We start from the raw sequence: 27441 nt of genomic DNA on the forward strand, positions 1-27441 counted from the left end.
CCTGGAACTCACTCTGTAGACCAGGCTGGCCTCGAACTCAGAAATCCACCTGCCTCTGTCTCCCAAGAACTGGGATTAAAGGTGTGCCCCACCACTGCACGGCGATATTTTCTTTATTTACATTCCAAATATTATTCCCTTTCCCGGATCCCTGCCTCCTAGAAACCCCCTATTCCATCCTCCCTTCTCCTGCTTCTATGAGGGTGTCCTCTACCCACTCACCCACTCCCACCTCCCTCAGCTCCATTCCCCTACACTGGGGCATCTATTGTGCCTTCTTAGGACCAAGGACTTCTCGTCCCATTGATGCCTGACAAGGCCATCCTCTGCTACATATGCAGCCATGTACATTTGGGGCCATGTGTACTCCTTTGTTGATGGCTTAGTCCCTGGGAGCTGTGGGGGATCTGGTTGTTTGATAATGTTGTTCTTCCTATGGTGTTGCTAATCCTTTCAGCTCACCTCCTTCAGTCCTTTCTCTAAACTCTTCTATTCGGGACCTGTGCTCAGGCCAATGTTTGGCTGCAAATCCAGTAAAACATCCTCCTACATAGGATATTTAACTAGATAAGTCAATCCAACCAACCATATTTGTGGAGTTTAATTTTATATGGAATTGTTGGAATTATCACTTTGCTTTGAGACAAAACTTTTTATTGTGTCATCAGTACATGGAAACTCACAATTGATCTTCCTGGTTTAATACAATAATAAATGAGTAGTACAGAAATGAAAGTATTCTCTATATAAGCACTATTAAATTACAGTTGAGAAAAAGGGCAAAGTTCAGATGCACAGGGTGGGAGACTGTTTAAATTCGCAAGAATTCAGCAGGAGAGCTACTGGGGAGATCTCTCTCTCTCTGAGTTTTCATTTGATCTAAAGGAACTTGTAGTTTGCTGCTTTATTAAGGAAATTCTACTTTTTATTTTGTGATTTAAACAAAATTCCAGGCTTCAAATACTTCATTGCTTTCTATTGATATATTTTAAATTTCTCCTTGTATTACCATTTTCTCCTATCACAGAACAAAAAGTTCCCAAGCAGGTAAAAGCTATTACAGCAGAAAAGACAGGTAAAGAAATTCTTTTGTGATCTTGTTTTCTATATAAGTTTCTGTGTCTAGATAAGCACATGTAAACATGAAGTATATGTAATTTTTAATTTTTTAAAAATTTAAATTAAAATATAACATTACTGAGACTAATGCTTCATCTTTATGATTCGTTAGTTGCTAGTAGTTCTTAATCCAGGGGTGGGGACTATTGAGACTTCCCTCTTGAACATCAGTGCTTCTATTTGTTTTGTTATTGTTCAGTCCTTATTTAGTCAGCTATACTGCAGAATTATCATAGGTGAATCATGTATACTTTTAAAGCCATTAATTCTAAAATTTTGAGTTATTGTGAATAATTTCAAAATAATTTTCATTGAAAGTAGAAAGTGACAACATTATTTTTCAGAGTGTGATTAACAAACTTACATGTAATGTATAAGAAAATTCATTATATATATTAATCATCATGTGTTCTAACTTGGTCTTTCATCTTATTTTCTCATTAATTTATGTATTTATTCATTTTACATCCCAACATCTACCCCTCTCTAAGTGCCCCCCGTCTTGTCCCCTCATTCCCTCTCTCCTTCTCTGTAAAGGGAGAGCCCCTCCTGGTTATCAAACCATATTTTCTCAGTTCTTGAAATTGCAGAAAACTAGGTCAGTGAAATTTCCAAAAAGTGAACATGCTTAGCATATAAGCCAGGTGACTCCATTTTTGTTTTGTTTTGTTTTGTTTTGTTTTGTTTTGTTTTTCATTTTTTGAGACAGGGTTTCTCTGTATAGCCCTGGCTGTCCTGGAACTCACTTTGTAGACCGGGGTGGCCTTGAACTCAGAAATCTGCCTACTTCTGCCTCACAAGTGCTGGGATTAAAAGCGTGCGCCACCACCACCCGGCTCAGATGACTTTATTTTATTTCCCAATACCTATAAAATGAGGAGAGAATTGACTTCCAAAAGTTGTCCTCTCACCTTCACAATATACATACCCAATTGCTATCTGTCTGTCTGTCTGTCTGTCTGTCTATCTATCTATCTATCTATCTATCTATCTATCTACCACTCTCTCTCTTTCTCTCTCTCTCTCTCTCTCTCTCTCTCTCTCTCTCTCTCTCTCTCTCTCTCTCTCTCTCTCTCTCTCTGTGTGTGTGTGTGTGTGTGTGTGTGTGTGTGTGTGTGTGTGTGCACGCACATGTGTTTGTGCAAGAGAGAGAAAGAGAAAGAGTATATGTGCATGAGTGAGTGAAATACAAACAGGGGCAAGAACAGACATATACAGTAATATAAATTCATTTTTAAAAGAAAATAAAACCAAATAAGTTGCAGCTCTACCTTGCTCATAAATCATATCACATGATTCCTTTCATGAAAGTTCCTCAGAGAATTGTGTTGTTATGTATATTTAATGACCTGCGTTAAGGACACATTAGTAGAACATGTTCCCATTATTTCTTTTGTGGAAAAAGAGGAATTCAGACTCTTCTGTTTTAGAGACTTTACCAAGAAGAGAAACAAAACTTGTGAGTCTTATTCTGAGCTGATGTCTTGAACCCCTTAGTCTCCTTTCTCTGAATCCTAGAAGAAAATCTTACCACTTTGACCCTTCAGAGAACCATGTTTTATTTCTCATAATTGTTCTAAATTAAAATATCTAAGCAGTATGTTTTCTTCTGTGAACTGAGATAATGATATAGGTATAGTGAGGTAATTCAAATATTTTATGGAAGAAAACAAGGGAAAATTGTCCATATAAATTATAGGCTATCATGAAACCACTTCATTTCACTCCATATGATTATTTGGGTTTGTTTCCTCTTATCATTGAGTAAATTTTTGATGCCACCTTTTAATTTTCACAGTGGTGTGTTAATATATGCCCTACCCTGAAGTATCTCACTCTCTTGTGAATATTTAAGGATTACAAAAAAACTATTTCAGCAGACTTGTATTCTAAATATAGAAATTGTTTTGAATGTTATGTGCATTTCATATCTTTAATCAGTTTTCACTAAGCAGTATGATTAATTATATTTGCTATTTTAACATAATTGTTCTCAGAAAAAGGTTTTACTTTAAGCCAAAAGAAAAATTTAAGCAAAGAATAAATATATGTGAATACAAATAATTTTCCTGTACTAATAATCATCAATGTGCTGTGTACTTTTTTCATTCTCCACAGTCAAGCTCTAAGAAACCCAATAAAATAGCTAACTAACTTCAATTTTAACAATTTGCTTGGGTTTTTGTTTGTTTTCAGTATAGCTTCCAACTAAATCACATATATATATATGTGATAAATTTATATTGATTTATGGCTTTGTTTCAACTTCCTTATATTTCACTATTAATCAATAATTCATAACATTTGTATGGAAGAAAAGTGTGGAGGGTCTATCAGTATTGTTAATATTAAACAAGTAAGCTCATAAGGGTCATCAAATATCCAAAACAAGAAGTAGGTAGCAAGTCATATAAATGTATATAGTGAATGACAAGGGGAAATTACATGAGCAATTGTGTTACTGACTATACTTATTAAATTTTATGTTTTAAGCTCCATTGTATATTTTAGCATTTAGAAACCCACAATTTCACAAGTGTTTTCCCATTTCTCTGCTAAAATGATAAAATTTCCTTCAGACTTGATCTTAAGAACTTCAAAGATCATTCATTTCTTCTACAATTCACAATGATTGATACTTAGAGGATGGGCTGGGAAAGTTTCAGAGGGGAAGTTAAGAAAGGAAAGAAAATTTGAAATGTAAATAAAGAAAATATCTAATAAAAAGAGTATTAAACATTAAAAAAAAAGGTGCTGTTGGAATTCAGGAGGAATTTAACCATGTTTACACAAAAAGTAAACAAGTCTCACACACTATCAAAATTATGATTCTACTTCTCAGGGCAACACAAACTGAGGTGAAGTATGATCTATGTCTAACCACTGAGTAAAAGCTAAATGATAAGACATAAAGACAAATGTGACAGAGAATATAGGATGCCGTGTTTGAGGATCAGTAGATATGGTATGGGTTGATGAGACTTATTAGAATACAAAGGGACCTGACACTCTTGACACATAGGCTTGCATCTTACCATCGTCACTTTATTTTACTTTTGTTGTGTTGTTCTTGCTATATCTTACAATTGAATATTGACTTCTACATCTTATTTTATATGAGTACATAGCATAATATTTATGTAAATTCAACTGATGGAATTTTATTCTTATAAAGGTATCAAATTATCCTCATGTGATGTAGTTTCTCACACATTTCCATAAACTTCAATGTTAGGTATGTGATGTTGGAACAAATAACCAGTAATTCCAGAAAATCTCTAAGTTCAAGAGCAAAGGAAAGGAAAGGCAGATGCATACAGATACAGACTAGCAACACCAAAGGCTATGCTCTAGTTTTTCTTTAGTTTCCAAATATCCTCACTTTGCTCCAAAATATTCAACCATGATATTCTGAAATTCTGAGTTTTATGAAGGGAGTTTTTAAAAACAATACCAGAAACAGTATTACTCTGGATATGTTCAAAGGGCTTAGAAAGGTATCTTATGCTCACAGATTTCGAATCAATTTGCGACATCCTGGATCTAGTTGAGACTCAGCTGTGATGCTTCTAACTAGACCTGGAAATGCACGGTGATGTGCTGATATGAGATATGGCCTACTCCAGTACAAGGCACATCTACATTACATTTTAGAAAGGCAAATGTCAAAGTAATGAATTGGATGGTTTCTGAAGTGGAAGGAAGGAGAGTTGAAAACAGAAAGGTCAGAAGGGGGTAAGAGACCTGACAGGTGCTTCACCCGCCCCCCATGGCAACCTTCACTAAGGAAGTGCTTCTCTTCTCATTCTCTTGGGCATCTGATGCTCTTAAACTATTGGTTATGAAGCAACCTGGCACTGTTTCTCAGCTGCCTACAGAACACATCTTTGGGGTCCCCTGAGAATGATCCTAACCCTGTTTTTAATATGTTATTTGACAATACACTTCTGTGTTACAAGTTGTGTAGAGATGGTTTTAGGAGCATGCATCTTGTGCAAGTGAAAACCATCTGCTGACATGCTCCCTGCTCCAAGATTATTTATATCTCCTATGAATGTTCATTTTTTTCCTCTAGAAAAAGCTGAATACCAAGAAAAAGACCGCCCATCTATAAAAACAGGTACTCTTGGCCTTTTTTGGCTTACATGCTGTCTTTGTTCACAATGTATATCAAATCTGGCCATAAAAATATGAAGTAGGCACTTTTTGTTTATTAGTACTGTTAAATTTTGGGTTTTGTACTATAATCTGTCTTATCTGGTAGCAGAACTATGGTATTAGAGGCAATCAAAAGAAGATTACAAAAGCTTGCTATAAGTACAGAAATGTTAGCAACCTGTATCTGCTTTCCTGATGTACAGGTTCTTTCCATGATACTTGGTGTTTGGCAAGATTAGAGTTGTTGACATTTATCATTCTCGTGGATTAGAATCCCTTTATATGGCTTTAGAATATTTTTTAAAATTACACATGTTAAATGTGACTGACTATAAACTTCAGCAGGAATTATATATTATTATTATTACATTGTTTTTACAGTCCAGTCATTATCACCCTCCAGTCAGCCCTCTTAAAATAAATTCACTGAAGTATGTAACAATTACCTTATTATTTCATAATTTTACTTAATTTCATGATATGAACTACTTTATAATGTACAAATGATATGATATAAAGGATGATAACTGAAAAAAATTTCTCCTCTCTTCTCTATGTAATCAATTACCATAAACACCCCAAATTATAATGAAATATTGTTTTTTAAGAAAGGAAAGGTTACATAAAAATTTAATAATATTTTAGTTAATAATTTCAGGATATATGGTGTATTAGAGAAAGAGAAAATGTACTCATGAAGTGAAGATTTTCATCTACCATATATTATTCTTTCTGACATTTTATGTCAGTTTTCATTATTTTTGGGAGAATTCAAATTGTTAGTGAATATTAATGGATTCCCAAATAGAACAATGGGTGAAATTTTGCAGATGAAAAGAAGCCAAGAAGTTCAACTCTCCCAAGTTCTACACCTGTTTTATGGGAACTTGTTAGAAAATAAATCAAAGATTTATTAAATATTCCTTTATTACTTATTTAATATATACTTATTTTTGCAAATTCAACTCTAAGAGAAAACTAGAAGTTATAGATTTTAACATATTAAATATAAGTAGAAATTTTTACTTATCTTTTTTTTTAGATAAGCCTAAACCATCTTCAAGTAAGTATATTCCTTAGAACCTTTAAGATGTGCACTAATGAGAGGGAAAATGTGCTTGCTGTACTTACATGAGCTGAGTCTCCTGGACCCAGTTAAAGGTGGACAAAAAATACTGAATTCACAATGTTGTCCTCTGATCTCTGTCCAAGTGCACATAATTATGCACAGAGGGACAGAGAGAGAGAGAGAGAGAGAGAGAGACAGAGACAGAGACAGAGACAGAGAGACAGAGGGAGAGGGTGAGAGAGAGGGAGAGGGAGAGGGTGAGAGAGAGAGAGACAGAGACAGAGAGACAGAGAGACAGAGAGACAGAGAGACAGAGGGAAAGGGTGAGAGAGAGGGAGAGGGAGAGGGTGAGAGAGAGAGACAGAGAGACAGAGAGACAGAGAGACAGAGAGACAGAGGGAGAGGGTGAGAGAGAGAGAGAGACAGAGACAGAGACAGAGAGACAGAGAGACAGAGGGAGAGGGTGAGAGAGAGGGAGAGGGAGAGGGTGAGAGAGAGAGGGAGAGGGAGAGGGTGAGAGAGAGAGAGACAGAGACAGAGAGACAGAGAGACAGAGGGAGAGGGTGAGAGAGAGGGAGAAGGAGAGGGTGAGAGAGAGAGAGCGAGAGAGAGGGAGAGGGTGACAGAGAGAGAGAGACCCACACACCCCGTTCACATACTACTAGGCAATAATTTTTAAAAAAGAACATTTTATTATGATATTTTAGTTTACAATGTGTATAAGTAGTAAATTAAATTTCAAAAAATAAGCTTATTATTATAAAGACTATTATACTACTGTCGAACAGCAGACTTTGATTGACAAGGGATACTGGTATGTTCTATTTATTAACCCCTAAGAATGTATGCCTATTGTATGCTTAGAGAACTATATTAGAATATATGAGGAATGCTTAAAATTTTTCCTTCATCATGCCTTTTTTTAACAGCTTAGAGATATTATATTGTGTGAGCATACCACATTTCCTTCATCCATTGATGGAAGGAGATATAAGCTGCTTCAAATTCCTGGATATTGGGAATAAAGCAGCAATAAACATGGATGTGCAATTTTCTCTGTACTAGAATGCAGTCTTTTGGGTGTAGTTGCATTTTAATGTAGATTCGTTCTACAATGTAGTGTTTAGGAACTGTCACACTGATATTCATAGTAGATGTACAAATTTGTACTCCTGCCAGCAATAAATGAGTGTTTCCTTAACCCACATCTTCACCATTATGATCTATCATTTGCATTATTGATCATGGTCATAATGGCACAAGTTATCATTTGATTTATCTAAGCCACCTTCATTATGTTCCTCCATAAGTTTGAGTATGTTGTGTTTTCATACCCATCCATTCAATTCTAAATTGAATTATATGCATATACATAGGTATATATGTATAATTTTTCATTCAGTAGTGAGTTGTTCAGTTTCCATGAGTATATAAACCTTATAGTTTGCGTTGTTGTTGATGTCCAGATTTAATCCATGGATGTCAGATAGAATTCAAGATGTTATTTTAATTTTCTTGTATCTGTTGAAGCTTGCTTTGTGTCTGAGTTTGTGGTCTATTTAGGAAAAATTTCATGTTGAAAACTGCTGAGAAGAAAATATATCTTTTGGTGTCCAGGTGAAAAGTTCCGTGAAGATTGTTTGGGTTTTGACACCATCTAGCTGCAGCCTTTCTATGCTCAGCTTTTTTATGGACTCTTAGCAAGACTGACAAACTAAAGTCACCAACAGTCACTGTGTGATGGTCTACAAATGATATGAGCTGTAGTAGGTCTTGTTTATGAACTTGGGTGACCTTGTATTTGATGCATAAATGTTTAGAACTGCAATATTCTCTTGGTTGATATTTTCCTTGATAAGTTTGTACTGTCTTTTCCTATCTCTTTTGCTCAATTTTGGGTTCCCAGGTAGAGAATCCTTCCAGGTATTGGCTGATGACACAAATAGATGGGGTGAGGAGGAATGCTGGCTCTGCAATGAGGATCTAGATAATCCAGAGGGAAAATGGAGGTAGAGAGGGAACTCATTTAAATATTTTAAATACCAAGTATTGATTGGTTCTATAACAGTGTTGTTACTTTTTTTTTTTAAAATGCAGCTGTAGTTTTCTCTGAAGAGATCAAGTGCCAACTTTAAACAATAAACACTGCCTTTGCATTGGAGAAAATTGTTGCCATATTTAGTTTGTATTATCACTACTGGTTTAAAGAATATTGCCAAAATAAAGAGTTTCAAGTTAAAATAGAATGCTTGATATTTGAAACTACTATATTGTTTATGTATCATTATTCACTTACTATAGTCATTATTACAAAATATTTTACTTCCTCTAAAAGCATAGAGGTACCTCCTAGAATTTTGTAGATTGACTACTGAATATATGTTTTCTATAAATTAATGCTTTCAGAGGTACATGCTTGTACTTTAAGAAGTTTATTTTCAGTTAAATACTGATCTTCTGATGTAAGTTGTCGGATAAGAATATGTGCTGAGTAACATTTAGAATATTATTAGTCTGAGAATTAACTGAAGGAGAAAAAATCAGACTGATTAAGCAATGTTCCAACTCAAGGTGAAAGTCCTTTTATATCACTAGGAGCTACGTCGGGTGCTGCTGTAGTTTTCACTGCCTTTTATAAATTCCCACTCATTGGCTATGGCACAGAATCTTATATACAGTGATTTAGTAAGAGTCAGTGAATAATTTATGCATCTAATAGATCAAGTTAAATACCGATACAACAGAGTTTTATGGTTTATATTTTAATTTTATGTTGTTTGTGAATTATCTGTATGGTATTGAATGTTTTCAATTACTTCATAACTTAAATCCATTTTCATAGTAGATGCCTCACCACAGTTTGTAAGTACCAATTATTGGGATATTTCATTGTCATTTGAGCATTGTGATTTAATAAGAATATCTGAAAATAAAGTTTAATGATCTATTGAAATCAATATTATTATCTTCTATCTTTCTTCTTTTTAACATTTTTTTTTCTCTAAAGAGGGAATACCAGAAGTCACAGACTCAGGTAAATATTTCACCTCTGGGATAAATACTGAATTGTGGAAAACAGTTTTAACCTGAGACTTTCTCTAACTGTGTAGCAATAGCAGGCATAAAGTTGCCCAAATACTCAAATTCTCAGTGTCCTTGAAGGCGGACAAGCACAAGACTTCTTAAACCCACTGCAAGAGTCAGGGGAAAACCTACTTCACATTTCCTCCCAAATTTAGTTGGACTCATTATTTTTCTTCTTTTCTATACATATTCTAAAGGAAATCATCAGTCAATCAAAACCCAGACTTGCTAATGTACTTCCACAGTCTATTTGTCCATGCCCTGTATGATTTCATTGACATTTGAGAAACTACTAGACAAGGTCAAATCCTAATTGTTTAGTGACAATGAAAATTTAGGGTTTTTTGTTTTGTTTTGTTTTTCATTTTGAATTTCTCTTAACATCACAGTCTTGTTTTTCAAAATATATATGAAAAAAAACAAGGTACATGCAGGTAGCTAACTATAAGCAGCACAGTTATCATAAACAAAATGTCCCCATGTTCCCCAAAATGGCTCCCATGATCACCTACTCCTTTACATGTGTTCAAGTCTCAGCTTTAGTGTCCAAGAGTAAATGAGAACATTATGTCTCATATGCTGATCACATCATCCTATTTTCTCTCCCTAGGGAAGAAGAAAATTGAAAAATCTGAAAAAGAAAGTAAAGGTAAGCATAGCAAATTTATTCGTTTGTCTTATAAACAATAAGCAAATGATTAAAAAACAGTTTATGAAAATACAGATGCTGACATTATAGCATATATCAGTTTCAGTTCAACATTCAACTACTACAGGCTTCACACAGTTACTATAAAGTATCAAGGGAACAGAAATTCATAACCCGAAGCAAACTGTAACTACTACTGATAAATGAATTTCATACGCATGTCTATTAAATTGTGGGCATTGATGACACAGAATACATTACCAAACAAGATATATTAAAAGAGGCATTTATGTAAGATATACATTTTTTGACTAAATTTTGAAGCCCAAATTATTTGAATCATAATTTATTCATACATTTTTAAGTAAAATTTAATATATGCCTGTTGAAGGGATTGTTTTGACTGAAAGAAGTCACTGGTGAATATGTACTATTGATATTTGTCAAGAGAATAATGATTGAAAGGTCAGTTGTGGAAATTAAGCATTTATTTGTTTTGCCACTGGTGGACAATCTGTAAATTCTATGACAGTGCTCCTTTCTTTCTCTTTAAAATTATATTTATGTTAGTAAACTAATATATGTAGTTAGTAAACTAAATGTATGTACTTACATGTATTTAGGGTTTCTTTTTTGTAATAATTTAGAAAATTTACAGAGGCCTTACCTAGGTAAGAAATACATACTAGACCAGAAAGAAAGCATTGTTACTACTACTACTACTACTACTACTACTACTACTACTACCACCACCACCAAATAATAATAATAATAATAATAATAATAATAATCAAAATAATAAAAGCAACAACAACAACAATAATGACAGACTTGTTCACTCGAATTTGAGTGATCAGGGTGATGTGTAGTCTATGCTTCCTAATCCAAAAAATCACTGTAATTCATTATAAGAGTAAAGCAACCCCTTTGTTACCATTTATGTTTGTTAGTTATTAATGCAATATAAAATTAAATTGAAAATTACCTTAAGAAACTAGTTATAACAATGCAATTATTTCATTTTATGTTTAAAACGAGGTACTTATTTAATGCAAAGTTATTTTAAAGTTTCATATTTTAATGTATCCTTTTAACGAACAGTTCCAGCAAGACAAGAAAATCTTCAGGTGCACAATGTGACTAAAGGTAAACTTAACTTTATGAATATTCACATTGTTGCTATTCACATCATACTCACCATTATTACTATTAACACTAATATTTTTTTAAAAAGAGGTTTTGTAAATATGTTTTTCTGCTAATACACTAGAGAGAGAAATAGAAAAAATAGTAGAAAGATAATACTTCAAGAAAGTATTATAAAATATGAATAAATATTATTAGTGATTGCATTTATTGAAATATTTTATTCATGCCAGAAGAATAAAATTCCCTATTACAAAAAACATTACCTGAATGACTAATATCTAAACTTATATACCTAAAATATTTTAAGTCAATTTCAACTGAGATTTATTTGGGAGAAAAGAAAATAACTGCAAATGCTAGCATGCAAATGGAAAATTGTTGCCTTGGAAATAAAGTTGTACGTTTGAGTGATATCCCAAATTATAAATAAACTTTATTAATTAATTAAGTAGTGGGGGTGACATCATTTCAGGCCAGTTCAACTCTAAGATGGTGGAGAAGCAAAGCCAAAGCCAATTATTTTCCTATGTAATAAGCATGTAAATCCTCACTGAGAGAAAAGCAAGCCCTGTTTTCACAGATTCTTGTTGTTGCATCTATAGTCAAAAGGTAAGATGTGCATAGATGCATTGTTTTACAATGCACTTATTATACTATAGCATTCAACATAGAAGAATTGTTAATTCCCAAAGTCACAGTGAGTTGAGAAAATATAATGATAGTTCATTTCATCTTGCTTTCCACTTGGTTCATCTATAGGTTCTGTCTTCTTTATTATGCCAGTAATTTTAAAGTAAAATAATTATTATTGAATAATTTTAAGTTACTTGATTTTGTGATTTTTCTATTGAAGGCATTTCGGTGCAACAATCCTCAAAACAAAAGTCTCCTAACTCAAATTAAAAGTTTTTCATTAAAAATTTGACTTTTGTACATTTGTAGTTCTTAATTCTTTAGTACAAACTCTATAGATCTCAAAATATATCAGTGCAATGCAGATTCTGTTAAAATTGTTATTTTGAAGCCCAAACATTTAAATTTAATAAATGGTAGTACACAAGACATATGCTATATATCCTTTTCTAAGAAAATAACCTATCTTCTGGCACTTTGAATAACCATTTCACTATATATTTTATGCTAAATATAGTTAATGAGATGTTCTACTTCAAATAATCATCACTTATTGAAGAGAAAAATATTCAGTTTGTGTTATACATTTGTAGTCATTAGTTTTTAATGTAATTGGCATTTACTTTTAATTATTAATCTTTGAAAGGAAAATGATTCTCAATATATTATATATAGCTTAGAAATTGCAAAATATATATATAAACTATATCATGAAAAGTAATTTTGCTCATGTTATCTATAATTATGTTGAATCAAAATAAATTTTAAAAGATCCATCTGATTTTAGTAAGAGTGCTTAAGAACTTAAATTATTTGACACCTGAGATGAAGAATGTCTTTTTTGAGAGCATTTATATTTTCTTCTACAAAAGAGACTGTTATTGAAAAAAACCACATTTGTTGACAATGGAGTGATGTATTTGTTCATTAACTCTTATTAGTAGGGAATGGACCTAAAGATATTAGACACATTAATATAGTCCATTGATACAGGCTACAAATTCCTTGATTTATTATGATAGTAAAACAAAGTATCTATTCTATTTTTAGCAGAAAAACCTGGAAAAATACCAAGTAAGTACTATTTGTATTGGCAACAAATTCTTTTTGGTATATGTATGTGGCTGTGGTATATATATGAGAAACACCATTTAAAGATGAACAAATATTTCAGTCTGTGGTCAGCAGCTCCATCACTTTGGGCCTGAGGTGAGGTGGGACATCGTGGTATTGAACACAGGGGCAGCTGAGATGCAGAGAGACAGAGAGACAACCTTAGTAATACACTTTTCCAGTTCAGTCTTGCATTCTAATAACTCATTTGGCTATGCACTCATCAGCTTGGAGCTAGTAAGGTCCTAAATGAATGAATGTCAGTCACATAAGTGTTGACAGTGGGTAAGTAAAAATTCCATCATAGTTGTCTTCCCACCCTGGGAAGTTTATCACCTGAGGAATATTCCCCTACAGAGATTGCTCCAGAGATTAGTGAAGCTTGCCTCCTGTTCAGCAAATATAATAGCTCTGATTTCTTGTGTGTATGTATATCCTCCCTGTTCAATTGAATATAATAAACATGGTGAGTTTTCTGAACATTCTAAGTATGTATAAATCTGCTGTAAAGAAAATTTTAAAACTTTTGAAAATTTGTTAAAATAATCAAATTTGTTCTCTACCATGCTTCCGGTTTTAAGAAAAACAAATCATTAAAAATTAATATTATTAAAAAATATGTATACTGTTAGCTGAATGCATAACTTTCGATAGTTACATAGCAAAGTTTTTCCAAAGTAGGCTCTATGGACTGTGTGGGTCTAAATGTTTTTAATAATTTACCCAATGGCTGAGTACAGAAGAGAACATAAATGAATCATCAATAAATAAAACTTGCCAAGTATGTCATTCAAAAATTCTTTGACTGAAATGAATAAAACCTCATATAGTCTCCAGAAATTTAAAAAAGTATAAGACTAATGAATTTTCTTACAGATATAAGGGCAAATTAATTGATGATCCTCAAGAAGAGCCCTAGGAAGCTACTTTCTCTATAGCTGCCCTTTCTCTACATCCCCTAAAGCCAAGAATCACAAGAGCGTATGCTGTGAAGAAAGCAGTCCCTTGAAGAATGATTAGGATGTGTAGGACTGGAGTTAGCATGGAGAGCTCTGGGATGTATGCTATGTGACCAGTTGTCACAGTCCTCTTAAGTCAATTTTGTGGTCACCTGCTCCAGGACAGGAATCTGGCCAGAGCACATACAAATGCCTACAGTTCTCAATTATGAGAATTGCCACAGTTCCTTAATATGCTTGATCGTACCAGTTTTTCTGTCTGGTGAGACGGTTCTACTTGCCCCACATTGAACCATATCTGTTCTGGGTTTTGTTTTTGTTAAGTATATAAATTTAATGTCTTCATCAATTCATGAATGTGGTAAAATAAATAGTTTGCTTCCATAATAAAGTAGAGTGATTCACTGAGGTGTCAATAGTTTCAATTTACCTAGAAATTATCACAAAGTGTTAAAAGAGATTCAGGCATAATTAAATAAGTATTTTGGTGGTATGATAATGCTTTTTCATGAATGTGTATTTTTATATACATTGGTCTGGAAATCCACCCCTGAAATGGCCATATATTAATTATTTTAAAGAATATAATTAACCAAACAAATATATAGTACTTGGCATTAAATCATTAATAGTTTTATGAACATCCCTACACTGAAATATTTCAATATCTTTATCAATCCAGAATGTCCCAAGGGGAATTTAATTTATGATTAAAGGAATATATGATATTTCAAATAACAGTTTTAGTATTGACGATTCAGTGAATAGATAAGCAGCAACTGAGTCACACAAAAAATGAATTTTTTTAAAGTGTTTGAGCAAAGAAAACACACTCTTTGCCATATGCTGCTATAATCCTTAGCCCTAGTTTTTAAATTTGTGAAATGATAACATTTATCCTGAAAGATAAGAATTAGTTCACTTCTGAAATTAATTAATGTTATTAGTTAATGTTACCTTACAATTAATGAAAACATATTGGCCTTTTAATTTTAAGGAAGTGAATTAATTTTATTACTGTACAATATATGTCAACCACATTTCTTGTACCTAAAAAGAAATGTAATTATCTGAGTAAGGTGAGGTTCTACAGAAGACTTGCTTGATGTGCTGCTCTACTTAACTCGACCAAATGAGTTGGAATGGTGAGCTTCATGCCAATATATCTTAATTCATCTGTTCTAAATGTGGCCAAAATCCAAACAAGGAACAAATGGCATAGTAAAAACTAAATAGCTATTAAATCTTTTTCCCCTGGTCTGTTAAAAGTGTTTGAAGGGCAGGAGTCACTGGTCTCAGGAGCTGTCTACATAGGACCTGCATGCATGTATGTATGTATGTATGTATGTATGTATGTATGTACATATGTATGGCTGCCTGTGAATCTTTTCAGTAAGTGAAATTAGGACTTGTTTAAATCAAAGGGAAAAATGAGGTCGTTCTCATTTCTTAAATGATCCCTCAGAACATGAAATTGTAGAAAGGAGTAAGAAAATGAAGATTTAAAACAGAGACAACTATTGTTCATTGAGACAACTCCTCTTTATTCCTCCTCCTTTGTCAATCATGAAGTAGTGGTACAGGATTGTGGCAAATAGCATTATCTGCTTCTATAGACATAGCAATGAAATAATACAGTGATTTTTTGATGTTCAACTGAACTTCACCTCTAGAATACATCTTACTCAGTTGTTGAATACATTTTATACATTGGTGGCTTCAACTTGCTAGTGAAATTTTTACAACCCAATCTATAAGAATTTACAGAATAATGATAAATAGAGTTTTTAAGATACATTGTTCTGGGTTTAACTTCAGAGTGAGTCTGCTTTATAGAATAAGGAGAAACATATATTCCTGCCTTTTATGCTTTTGGAAGACTATGTCAATAATTCCTTAAAATGTTCTAAAGATTTCACTAGTGGAGTGACCTGGAACATGCATCTTAATTTGCAAGCATTCTGTTTCTTGTTAGTATGTTGTCAATAAAATTATTTTACTTATTACGAATCAGCTCAACCTATTTTTCTTGAGTCAGTTTTTAAATACAATTCTAAATATTCATTTTTAAATGTTTTTAACTTTTACTTCTTATCAACTATATTTTATGTATAGCAATACAATGTGCATATTAACTAACACTATAATAGCATTTTTGATATAGTGTTATAAAGAAGAAAAGGGAGATTTTTTTTTCATGTTATAAACAGCTCCAGGAAAATTTGTTAATTAAAAGAATTTCATTTTATCTGATGTATCATGATTAAGTGTGTAATATGGTTTCCACTTTGCCACAGTCCTTGACTTTTTATTAGAGGAAAGGCTAACAGAACTTCAGTTTTGACTCCCAGGTTTATCATACTCATTTTGGATTGAATATTATTCTTAAGACTATGTGTTTGCTTGTGAACATGGAAACCATGTCACAGATTAGAGAATGCATTTTGAGATTTTCATTTAGACTTATGCTTATTGGGTTTCCATGTGTTTTTGTATTGACCTAATTCAGTCTTTTATAGAGTTGCTCTACCTTAAAGAAGTTCTAACTTAATTGTGCTCTCTTCAAAATAAAGGTCTTCTCTCATTTCAAAGCATATTTTTTTCATTTTAAAATATGTTTTTCTATTTATTAGCCTCTACCAATATGAGATCTCCCTTATCTCTGTTACTTACAAAGTCATCTTTTAAATTTAGCATGTACAGTTAATGCACTGTACATTTTTTCTAACAATTTCTTAAAACGTACAAATCCAATCACATATAATCATTTATATGATAATGGTATTCTGTAACTGTAGTCTTTAAAAACCTGTCTTTGGGTTTCCATTGCTGTGAAGAAACACAAAAGCAACATTTACAAAGAGCAATATTTAATTAGGGCTAGCTTACAGGTTCTTCAGTTCAGTCCATTATAATCAAGGCTGAAGCATGGCAGCCTCCAGGCAGGCATGGAGCTGGAGGACCTGAGAGTTCTACATCTTGTTTCAAAGGGTTCCACGAGAAGACTGTCTCCTAGGCAGCCGCGAAAGAGGTCTCAAAGCCCACTTCCAAACTGGCAAACTTCATCATAGTGCCACTCCCATACTAAGCATATTCAAACACCACAAATCTATAACATCCTAATTTAGTCAGTCTATTTGAGTCAATATATGTCTATACTTAGGCCAGTTTAACTCCTTCTAATCGTTTAATATGTTTGCCTTCCAGTGGAATCTTCTTTAAAATCGCCTTCAGCAAAGTTATATGGGACCCCCATTGAGCTTTTTTAGAGTAATCATTCTCTATCATTTCACAATTAGTTTTTTATTGTGTTTACGGTATAGGAAGTGGTATGGAGAATGAGACAAGTTCTTACCATTAGTCCAGGATAATCTCTAACTGGTGAGCCTTCCCTATCAGCCTCCTAACTGATGTTATTATGGACGAATTCTGCTATTCCAGCCTGAAAGCATTTTGTCATTGACCATGTAACAACAGAAGGTGGGTCTCCAGTTGCATCTTGAAAGAAGCTTTAAATTGATTATTTCATTGCATTGAATTTAATTTTATTAAATTGATTATTCATTCTATAGTTAGGGTAGGGGAATTTGGTAGCAAATTTAACTGTTCTTTCCTTCTGTACGGGTATCTTTTCTCTCTAAATTTGCTATACTACAGGTTCACTAGAGTTTGTTGGTGAAAGGTAAATTATACACACACACAAATACACACACATACACTATATATATCTGAAGAAGAATTTCTAATTTTTGCTAGTTTATTGTTTAGGACTGGAGAAGCAATTTGGAGTAGCATTATGCAGAAATTGTGATTCAAACACCAATACCACAAAAATACTTTGTGGTGATATATGCTTTTAATGGCTGCACTTTGTCTGTAGAGGTAGGAGAATCAGAACTTCAAGGTTATCTTCACCTACATAGTAACTTCAAGACTGAGCTCCTATATTTACATATATAAACATATATATATATATACATATATATATACATGTATATATAGGAGCTCAATTTTGAAGTTACTTTAGCTGGGTGAGGGTAACCTTGAACTTCAATATATATGTATATATGAGACATATGTATGTATATTTATATATACATATACTTACATATATGTATGTATAAGAGATTATTACAAAGTAATTAAATGGGAATTAGTACCTATTACACATGACTTAAAATGATTAAAATTAATTTTTAAAATTTGTTTTACATTTTTATTATTCTTTAATTTTATTTTGTAGTCCAGCTGTTATCCCCACTCCAGTTTGCCCTCTGACTGTTCTTCATCCCATACTACCTCCTCCACCTCCAAGAGGATGTCCCCACCCTTCTACCCCTATACCACCTGGCCTCTTGGAGGGCAGCCATGTTAGGCTCCTGTCTATAAGCATGCCATAGCATCACTAACAGTGTCAGGCCTTGGAGCTTCCCCTCAGGCTAGATCCCAAGTTGGGCCTGTCTCTAGACCTTTTTTCCCTCAGTCTCTCCTCTATTTTTGTCCCTACAGTTCTTTTAAACAGGAACAATCCTGGGTCAGAGATGGGGATGGCAACCCCATCTCTTCCATTGATGCCCTGTCTTTCTACTAGAGATAGACTCTACAAGTTCCCTCTCTCCACTGTAGGGCATTTCATCTAAGGTCCCTCCCTTTGAGTCCTGAGAGTCTCTCACCTCCAAGGTCTCTGGTATATTCTAGAGGGCCCCCCAACTCTTTCCTGTTACTCTTTCTGCTGGCCCTCAGGGCTTCACTCCTGTCTCTTCCACACAACATCTAATCATCTCCTTTTCCCCACCCTGTCTCCACTCCCACCCAGGTCCCTCCCTCACTCTGCCTCCTGTGATTGCTTTCTTCTCTCTCTCAAGTGGAACTAAGGCATCCTTTCTTGGGCCCTTTGGCTTGTTAACCTTCCTGAGTTCTTTGGATTATATCCTGGGTATTCTGGGTTTTTGTTGTTGTTGTTGTTGTTGTTTTGTTTGTTTGTTTTCTAATATCCACTTTTTAGTGAGTACATACCACACATGTCCTTTGGGTTTGGGTTACCTCACTCAGGATATTTTCTAGTTCTACCCACTTGCCTGCAAAACGCATGATGTCCTCATTCTTAATAGTTGAATAGTATTCTATTGTGTAAATGAATCACATTTTCTGTATCCATTCTTCCATTGTAGGATTTCTAGGTTGTTTCTAGGTTCTGGCTATTAAAAATAAGACAACTATGAACATAATGGAACATGAGCCTCTGTGAGATGGTAGGGCCTCTTTTTGATATATGCTGGGTCTTCTGATAGATCTATTTCCAATTTTCTGAGAAACATCCAGATTAAATTTCAGAGTGGTTGTATCAGTTTGCAATCCCACTAGCAATGAAGGAGTGTTCTTTCTCCATATTCTTGCCAACATGTGTTGTCACCTGAGGTTTTGATCTTAGTCATTCTGATTGGTGTAAGGTGGAATCTCAGGGTCCTTATGATTTGCATTTCCTTAATCACTAAAGACTTTGAACATTCCTTTAATTGCTCCTCAGCCATTCGAGATTCCTCTATTGTGAATTCTCTGTTTAGCTCTATACCCCATTTTTTTACTGGGTTGTTTGGGTTTTTTTGGTGGTTTAGCTTCTTGAGTTCTTTATGTATTTTGGAATTAGCCTTCTATCTGATGTGGGGTTAGTGAAGATTTTTTTCCCAATCTCTAGGTTGCTGATTTGTCCTATTGACTATCTCCTTTGCTATACAGAAGCTTTTCAGTTTCATGAAAATTCTGGATCTTAAAGCCTGAGCCAATGGAGTTCTGATTAAACAGGTAATTTTCCCCCCATGCCAATGAGTTCGAGGCTCTTTTCCACTTTCTCTTCTATTAGATTCAGTAGGTCTGGTTTTATGTGGTCCTTGAGCCACTAGGACTTGAGTTTTGTGCAAAGTGACAAATATGGTTCTAGTTTCATTTTTTTACAAACAGACTGCCAGTTAGACCAGTGCCATTTATTGAAGATGCTTTTATTTTTTCCGTTGTATATTTTTGACTTCTTTGTCAAAGATCAAGTGTCCATAAGTGTGTGGTTTTATTTCTGGGTATTCCATTCTATTTCATTGATCAAAATGTCTGTCTCTGTACCAATATCATGCAGTTTTTATTACTATTGCTTTATAGTATAGCTTAAGATCAGAGATGGTGATTCCCCCAGAAGTTCTTTTATTCTTAAGAATTGTTTTTGCTATTCTAGATTTTAAATTTTTCTAGATAAATTTGAGAATTTTTCTTTCCAGGTCTTTGAAGAATTGTGTTGTATTTTTGATAGGGATTGTGTTGAGTCTAGATTGCTTTTTGTAGAATTGCCATTTTTATTGTTAATTCTACCAATCTGTAGATCTCTCCATTTTGTGCAGTCTTCTTTGATTTCTTTCTTCAGGGACTTGAAGTTCTCATCACACAAGTCTTGTACTTGTTTGGGTAGAGTTACCCCAATTTTATATTATTTGTGACTATTGTGAAGGGTATTGTTTCCCTAATTTCTTTCTCAGCCCGTATATGAGACATATATGTTTGTGTGTGTGTGTGTGTGTGTGTGTGTGTGTGTGTGTGTGTATGAGATTGTCACAAAGGAATTAATAGCTATTACATATGACTTAATATGATTACAAATTAGTTTTAAGAAATTCAAAATTAAAGACTTCAACAGTATTTGTCAAAGAGCAGATTAGTTCACTATTACATACCATTTCCAATGTACTAGAATCATTGAAAATTTTAAAAACTTAAATATAAACAAGAACAGGATTTTTAGCAACCAGAACTTTTATAATTGCTATTGGGAATGCAAAATTGTCTGTTACCATAGAAACAGTGTTAGTATTTTTTATAATATCAGGTCTACATTGAAACTCCACTATTACCTCCCTGGAAGATGAAAGGAATTAAAACTTAGACTCTCACAAAAGGCTGTGCATGGATGTTGATAGAACTAGCCTAATAACTGGCCAAACTGGAACCACATACCCTCAACAGAAGAATGGATACATCACCTTAGATACAGCTATGTAATAGAATATTACAAAGGATTTGTGTCAGAAGCCTCCTGACCTGGAGCATGTTGATACAGGACACAGAGTAGGACTCTGGTCTGTGCTTAATGACTGATGCTCTCTGGATGTTCTAGCTCTCTAACTATACTGAAATGCTAAACATTTTTACTAATTCTAGAGGTTAAAAGCTGTTGGTTTAGGCAATTAACACCTGTAGCCTAATGGGGGGATTAAGAACTGTAGCCTTTGTTCTGTCTCAGCAGTAACTATGTTGCTCTAACTTTCAGGCTCCTAATTGAAGTTACAGGAAGAAAAAGGGAAAGTTTGTGGTAAAATAGCATTTATTTCTTAGTTATAAAAGCTAAACTGTGAAAGCTCTCTAAGAAAAAGGGGAAAGTGGGAAGATCTTAGAAGGAGTAAGGGAAAAATTAACACTCCTCTCTTTGCAGTCTCTGGCATTTAGCATCTCATCCTAAAACAGGAGATTGAGTAAAGGATTAATTGCTAGAGCCTTTTCCTTTTTGTCTAGATGCCTCTTCCTTGTCAGGCTAGGGGGGGAAGTTTGGGGCAATAAATATCTATTGAACAAGGAGAAGAGAAAAATGCGCACAGAAGGAAGAACTTTTAATTAAGCAAATATGCATCAATTCACATAAATTCATATACAGACCCACACAGCACATTTATACATTTCCATTCAAACTAGTTGGGTACCACTTGCAATTACATATTTACACATACACAAACACACATTCATACTTACATATGCATTTAAAGCAAAAGACCAAGCACCAGTGCAGAAAGAACTCACTCTTTCTGGATGAAAAATGAGCTCTAATCTTTATTGCATAGAGAAAGAAAAAGCTTTTACCCGTTTTATGCTAGATAAATTAAACTCAAGTTTGTAAGAAAGAAAGCTTTGTTCCTTTTAGTAAAACTAAGCCTTCCCTGTTATTAAGAAATGACCTGTTCTGTCCCATGTTAAGAAGATGTCTGCCTGTTCCTTCTGCTTTCTGCAGCTTCCTCCTCCTCCTCCTCCTCCTCCTCTTCTTCTTCTTCTTCTTCTTCTTCTTCTTCTTCATCTTCTTTTTCTCGTCCTTCTTCTTCTCCTTCTTCTCCTTCTCCTTCTTCTTCTTCTTTCTTCCCCTTTCCGTCTGCATTCTGCATACTGCTCTCTCAGGTTTTTTATGTTGCCTATAGTTTCTAAGTTATTCCACTCTGCATTCTCCTTCCAGTCTTGATCTCTCTTCCTGCTCTGATTTCACAGTGATGATCTTACTCGCAATGCCTTTTCTCCCAATGCTATGCCTTTACTTCTAAGTTCTTCTTAACCACAGTTCTGTCTAAAATGTTCTCTTGTGTCCTGATTTAAAAAAAAAATCTTCAGTTCTGTTTTTAAAAATTCTGTTCAGAACTGTCTAAAAAGTATTAAGTATTCTGTCTAAAAAGTTCTCCTCAGCTCAGTTCTGCCTCTTCTCTTTGTCCTCACCAGTTATACATCTTTCAGAATATATGACGACATGGTGAAAAGTTCATAACAAGTTTAAATAAATTTAAGTCATAAATCAAATAAGAAGTTTACAACAGAGAAGGTTTACATCCATATCCATGAGGAGTATGTATCTGGCTAAACAGTCATTACCTGTCATTGCTCCACAGGTTCACTGAGAGTTGAAAACCATACCTAAGTTATTAGTGAAGTTTTGCACAGATAAACACAGTCAACATTTTATCTTCTGTCCTAGCACATATAATAAATCATTAGTTCCTTTTTATAACCTTTGGTTAATGGTTTTATAGCCTCTTGGAATGTGCTCTAAATAGTAAAAAGCCTGGTTACTATCTAGAAGTAATTAATGGGTGACACAATTGGAGACTGGCAGAATTGCAGTTTTGACTATCAGAAAAGGACCTAATAGCAGTACTACTATTAAAAAGCTTAATAAATACTGATACAATTTTAGAAATTCTTACAGGATCAGTATTAATAATTAAAAAGTCATCTATTTGTCTACATAGCATCACTACAAGAGAGTACATTTTCACATTCTTGCAGAGATCTGCTCAAAATGGGATGGGCTAATACCTAATGATTGTTATATATGTAGTAATAACAGTAAAATCATATTTATAGCAGGAATCTATCCTAAAACGATTTTCTCATGGGTCTTGCCTACTGGAACTCTGTTGTAGAAATGGTTTCTTAAATTTATTCTTAGCCCACAGAGAACAGGTTACAAAATGAATGTAGAATAAAAACAATCACTCAAGTTAAATAGCTTTGACCACAGCAGGAAGTCTGTATCCAAAAATCGGGCCTAAAATTCATTCCTTGGCACAGCAGAACTATCAACTCTCAGCTTAGCTACAATGGAAGTAAAATCCTTTGGTGATGTGAGGGTCATTGAAATACAGCCTTATTATAATGGAACTCAATGTCTAAAAATTGTTCTTATTCGGGGCTTGTACCACAGTAAGGGCCAAGATTTTAAACTCTACTAAATACAAAACAAACAAACAAACAAAAAGTCTTTATATATTTATGTTCATTTACAAAAATACTAGTAGTGATATATTATTTTAAAATATACAGTTAATATGTTTGGAGTCATTTAAAATATATATTGAGAAAAACATGTATTTTCAGTATTGCTGTAGACAAGCATCTTCATAAGACTGTTAAATTGATTGTTGTTTTATATCAAACAACCTTTATAATACTCATTTTTATTGTTATAATATTTTATAAATTTTAAAGAATATGACAAAAAAGATATTATAGGTATTAAAGATGGGGTCTCTGGGAGGAATTGGGATACAAAAGGAAAACAACAATGTGATTTAGTTCTATTTACTTAAAATATGTTTTTAAATGTTAACAAATTCAGATAAATTGAAATCATGTAACTTAATGCAATAAAAGTTAAAAAAAAAAAAGAAATGGTGTGTGTATTAAGATGGTCTATCCATAAAGTCATTCACCAACTGTTTCAATGAACAATGGTTCTGCTTGGAGGGTGGCAGACATTAGGTGAGGGTAAGAATCTGGCTCATTGGCTGTGATAATTTGGAAAAGCATTCATCTCAGAGAAAGAGTAACTTATAAAGTCCTCTTCTTCAAACTTGATACAATAGTTACAAACATCAAGCATAGCATTCAGTCTCACTGTTGTTCTCTTACAAGCTACCTCCCAAGTTAATTGTCTACATTTGTTTGGCTGTATAAATATTTTTGAAATATGTAAGTTGTTCTGAAAACCATAGTATAGTGTAAAAACATGAAATAAACAATACTGCTAATAGGGAGGGTGAGATAGGAGAAGCATAATTTCAAGTGGTACTCAGCAAGACACTGTCACATACAAACAAGCAGAAAGTGTATATGGATTGTACAATATTGGACCTATTTCTGCAATTATCAAATTAGAGAGACCACTGGATGACAGTCAACAAATTTCTAATTCCTCATATTTTTGGATTTCAATCGATTAGGATATGTTGGTAATATTAATTTTCATATTAAGATATTAAGAAAAAGTAATTTTTACTTCCTGTTGTTTTTGTTGTAAGAGGTGGAATTAGGTTTGTGTGGGTTTGTTGAAAGATTACTTTCTTGCTTCTTCTAGGGTGTAGTTTTGCTCCTTATGTTGGTATTTTCCATCTATTATCCTTTGTAGGGCTGGATTTGTGGAAAGATATAATCAAAACACCAAATGTACTAAACAAAGAAAGAATTTTAAAAGCAGTAAAGGAGAAAGGTCAAGTAACATATAAAGGCAGGCCCATCAGAATTAAACTAGACTTCCCACCTGAGACTATGAAAGCTAGAAGATCCTGAGCAGATGTTATACAGACCCTAAGAGAACACAAATGCCAGCCCAGGCTACTATACCCAGCAAAACTCTAATTACCACAAATGGAGAAAACAAGGTATTCCATGACAAAACCAAATTTATACAATATCTTTCCAGAATTTCCTTACCATTGGTATCAACATGTAAATGACCTACAGCTGGCTAGTTCACAGAAGTTAAAAGTGCCCTGCTTGCTCCTGTAGTTTCAGCTTTCAAGGCAACATTTTTGCCTTCTTTTGAACTGGAGAAAAACTCCTGCCCAATGTCAACAGATGATCTCATGGCAGGCAGAGTGTTTCACTCAGGAAGATATCTGTTCACCTTTTGGGAATTGCTGTTCTCCAATCTCTCTTAGTCCTGATTATTTGCCTCAACTCTTCCTTCATACATTTGATTCACTTTGTTTTAGTCATTGTTACCATGCACAGATATTTGTGGATTCATTTAATTTTGTTAAATGCAAATGTTTAGGTATCTATCTATTCTATTGCATTGAGAGGTATGGAGAATATTTAAATTGTATTGCGGCTGTTTTTTCAGAATCTTCCAAGTCAATTGCATTTACATTGCCCTATTCCATCATAAGAAAGCATCTCAGACTCCATACCCTATGTGGCTAGTTTTAACTGACAATGGACAATCCTGTATAACACTGGGGCCTATGTCTTACCTGCTGAAGTCTTCTCTCCAACTCCAGTATAAGAGAAAATTATATTTATCATCTTTGAACTCAGAACCTCAATAATATGGAGTCTTCTCTTTTGTGTTGTTTATTTGTGGAATAAGCTCTTAGATGTGCAATGGAGCATGTCACCAGAACTACTAATGCCTGAAAATTCTTATTTTTCTCCAAGTCTGATATTAACTGAACATTATCATACACTTGTAATTAAAAAGAGAAGTACTATCCATTGGAGATTTAGACTATTTTAAAAGCTAAATGTATAACTAAAACTTTACAATATCTGATTATAGAATCCTAAATTTGAATCACTTGAAGGTTGATTATTTTGGTATAGAATGTTTAAAATAGTAGTATCAATATTTTTGACATAAAGAAATTAATATCAAATTTCTACAAATTGTTTCATGGGTGTCAGGGGCTCCTGATACTGGGGGCCTCAACTTCAGAAATCTTCAAATAAAGAAGCATAAATTTGGAAAAATTACTTAATATGTCTGGGTTTCAGTTAAATTTTTGCATTGTAGTGACATCTAGTTTAAAATTTTGGAATATTAAATAACATAATATATATATATATATATATATATATATATATATATAATTTGGTACATAATGAAGATTATTGATTATTTAGTTCCAGTGGGTATGTGGGTAATAAGGACTATGGCACTGACCATTCATGTAAATCTGCTGCTTTTCATGGTAGAGACAGACTCCACTTTGGTATTAATGCGAGTAAAATTATAAAATTAATTACTAGGGAGAATATGTTTCCTCTGCCTTTTAGGTTTGGTTTGAAACCATCTTAACTTTTGGAACAAATATAATTAAATTCATTTTGTTCTAAAGTTAACCAAGGAATAGCCACATTTGACTGAAGTCTTTGGTGTGACAGCTACATGAATATCATTCTGAATAGTCCTCTCCTCTTTGCTGATCCTGAGAAATTCGATGTAGAGGTGCATTTGGTGAAATGTTGGCCGCTGTTCCTTATTAGTCCCTGGGTCACAGCAACTGGAGCTCATTCGTTTGTGGTTGATGTTAAGCTATTCTGACAGTCTCCTTAAGACAATCATCTCACTCTCAGTGACAGCACGGGTACTCTGAAAAGACTACATAAAGCTTATTCAACATTTTTGGCTTCACTCTATGATGTGTGCACAATTACAAATATGAGCAAATATGCTTAGCTTTTCTTCAACATTCTTTGCTATGAATTCACTACCTCTCTAGAAATTCTTTCCCTTTTTGACATCTATGGTATCAGACATATTTTATAAGCCAAATAGATTTTTTAGTATAGGAATTCTGCTATTTTCCCCTAAAGCTGTGATTCTCAATCTGTGCATCAGGACCTCTTTGGAGGGTTGAACAACCTTTTAACAGGGGTTACCTCACTTCCCTAGAAAACAGGCCAGTGACACTTCAAGTCTCTGTGAGACTTGGAGTTTCTTCTAGCACTGAGGCCAGAGAAACTGTATGGTCATGACAATGAATGAAAATCTGCAAGTGATGAGAGTGAGGAGGTGGAGTGTGGTCATCTCCAGGAAGAGAGACCTGGGAAAAGGGAGGTGTACAATAATGAATGGGGGTGACCTTAGCCATGACACCCTATACTGGGGATATGAAACTTCAAGAGGCCACCTTCTGTAACCAGACAAAAACCCCAGTGGAGTGATAGAAACACTGATTTACTTACAAAACTTTCAACCCAAAACTTATCTTGTCTACAAGAAATGCAGGCATGGGGGATGGACAGAATATTAGAAATATTTGATGTCATACTTCCTGTCCTTTGTGCTGCTGTTCTTAGAGACCCTTAGTGCTGGGTGCCTCCTCTACACCCATTTCCCAACTCAGAATGCTTGACCTAGAAGTTGCATTTAGGGACACAAAGTTGTATGTCTAGAGTGCATGAGCATGTGCAGGCCTCGGGTAGAGGTGTAC

The 27441-nt window shown here is 34.0% G+C and overlaps 1 protein-coding gene across 1 annotated transcript in view; it reads left to right on the plus strand.

Annotated features, from left to right (window-relative positions):
- Positions 1–27441, plus strand: part of Trdn (triadin) — a 413724-nt gene that overhangs the window by 373574 nt on the left and 12709 nt on the right. Inside the window, exons 27-33 of the mRNA XM_031380731.1 lie at positions 1028–1075; positions 5195–5239; positions 6320–6340; positions 9354–9380; positions 10041–10079; positions 11181–11225; positions 12912–12935. Coding sequence (XP_031236591.1) covers positions 1028–1075; positions 5195–5239; positions 6320–6340; positions 9354–9380; positions 10041–10079; positions 11181–11225; positions 12912–12935 — 249 coding nt within the window. The remainder of the gene's footprint in view (positions 1–1027; positions 1076–5194; positions 5240–6319; positions 6341–9353; positions 9381–10040; positions 10080–11180; positions 11226–12911; positions 12936–27441) is intronic.

This window comes from Mastomys coucha, unplaced genomic scaffold (assembly GCF_008632895.1).
Source record: "Mastomys coucha isolate ucsf_1 unplaced genomic scaffold, UCSF_Mcou_1 pScaffold2, whole genome shotgun sequence".
NCBI classification, from domain to species: domain Eukaryota; kingdom Metazoa; phylum Chordata; class Mammalia; order Rodentia; family Muridae; genus Mastomys; species Mastomys coucha.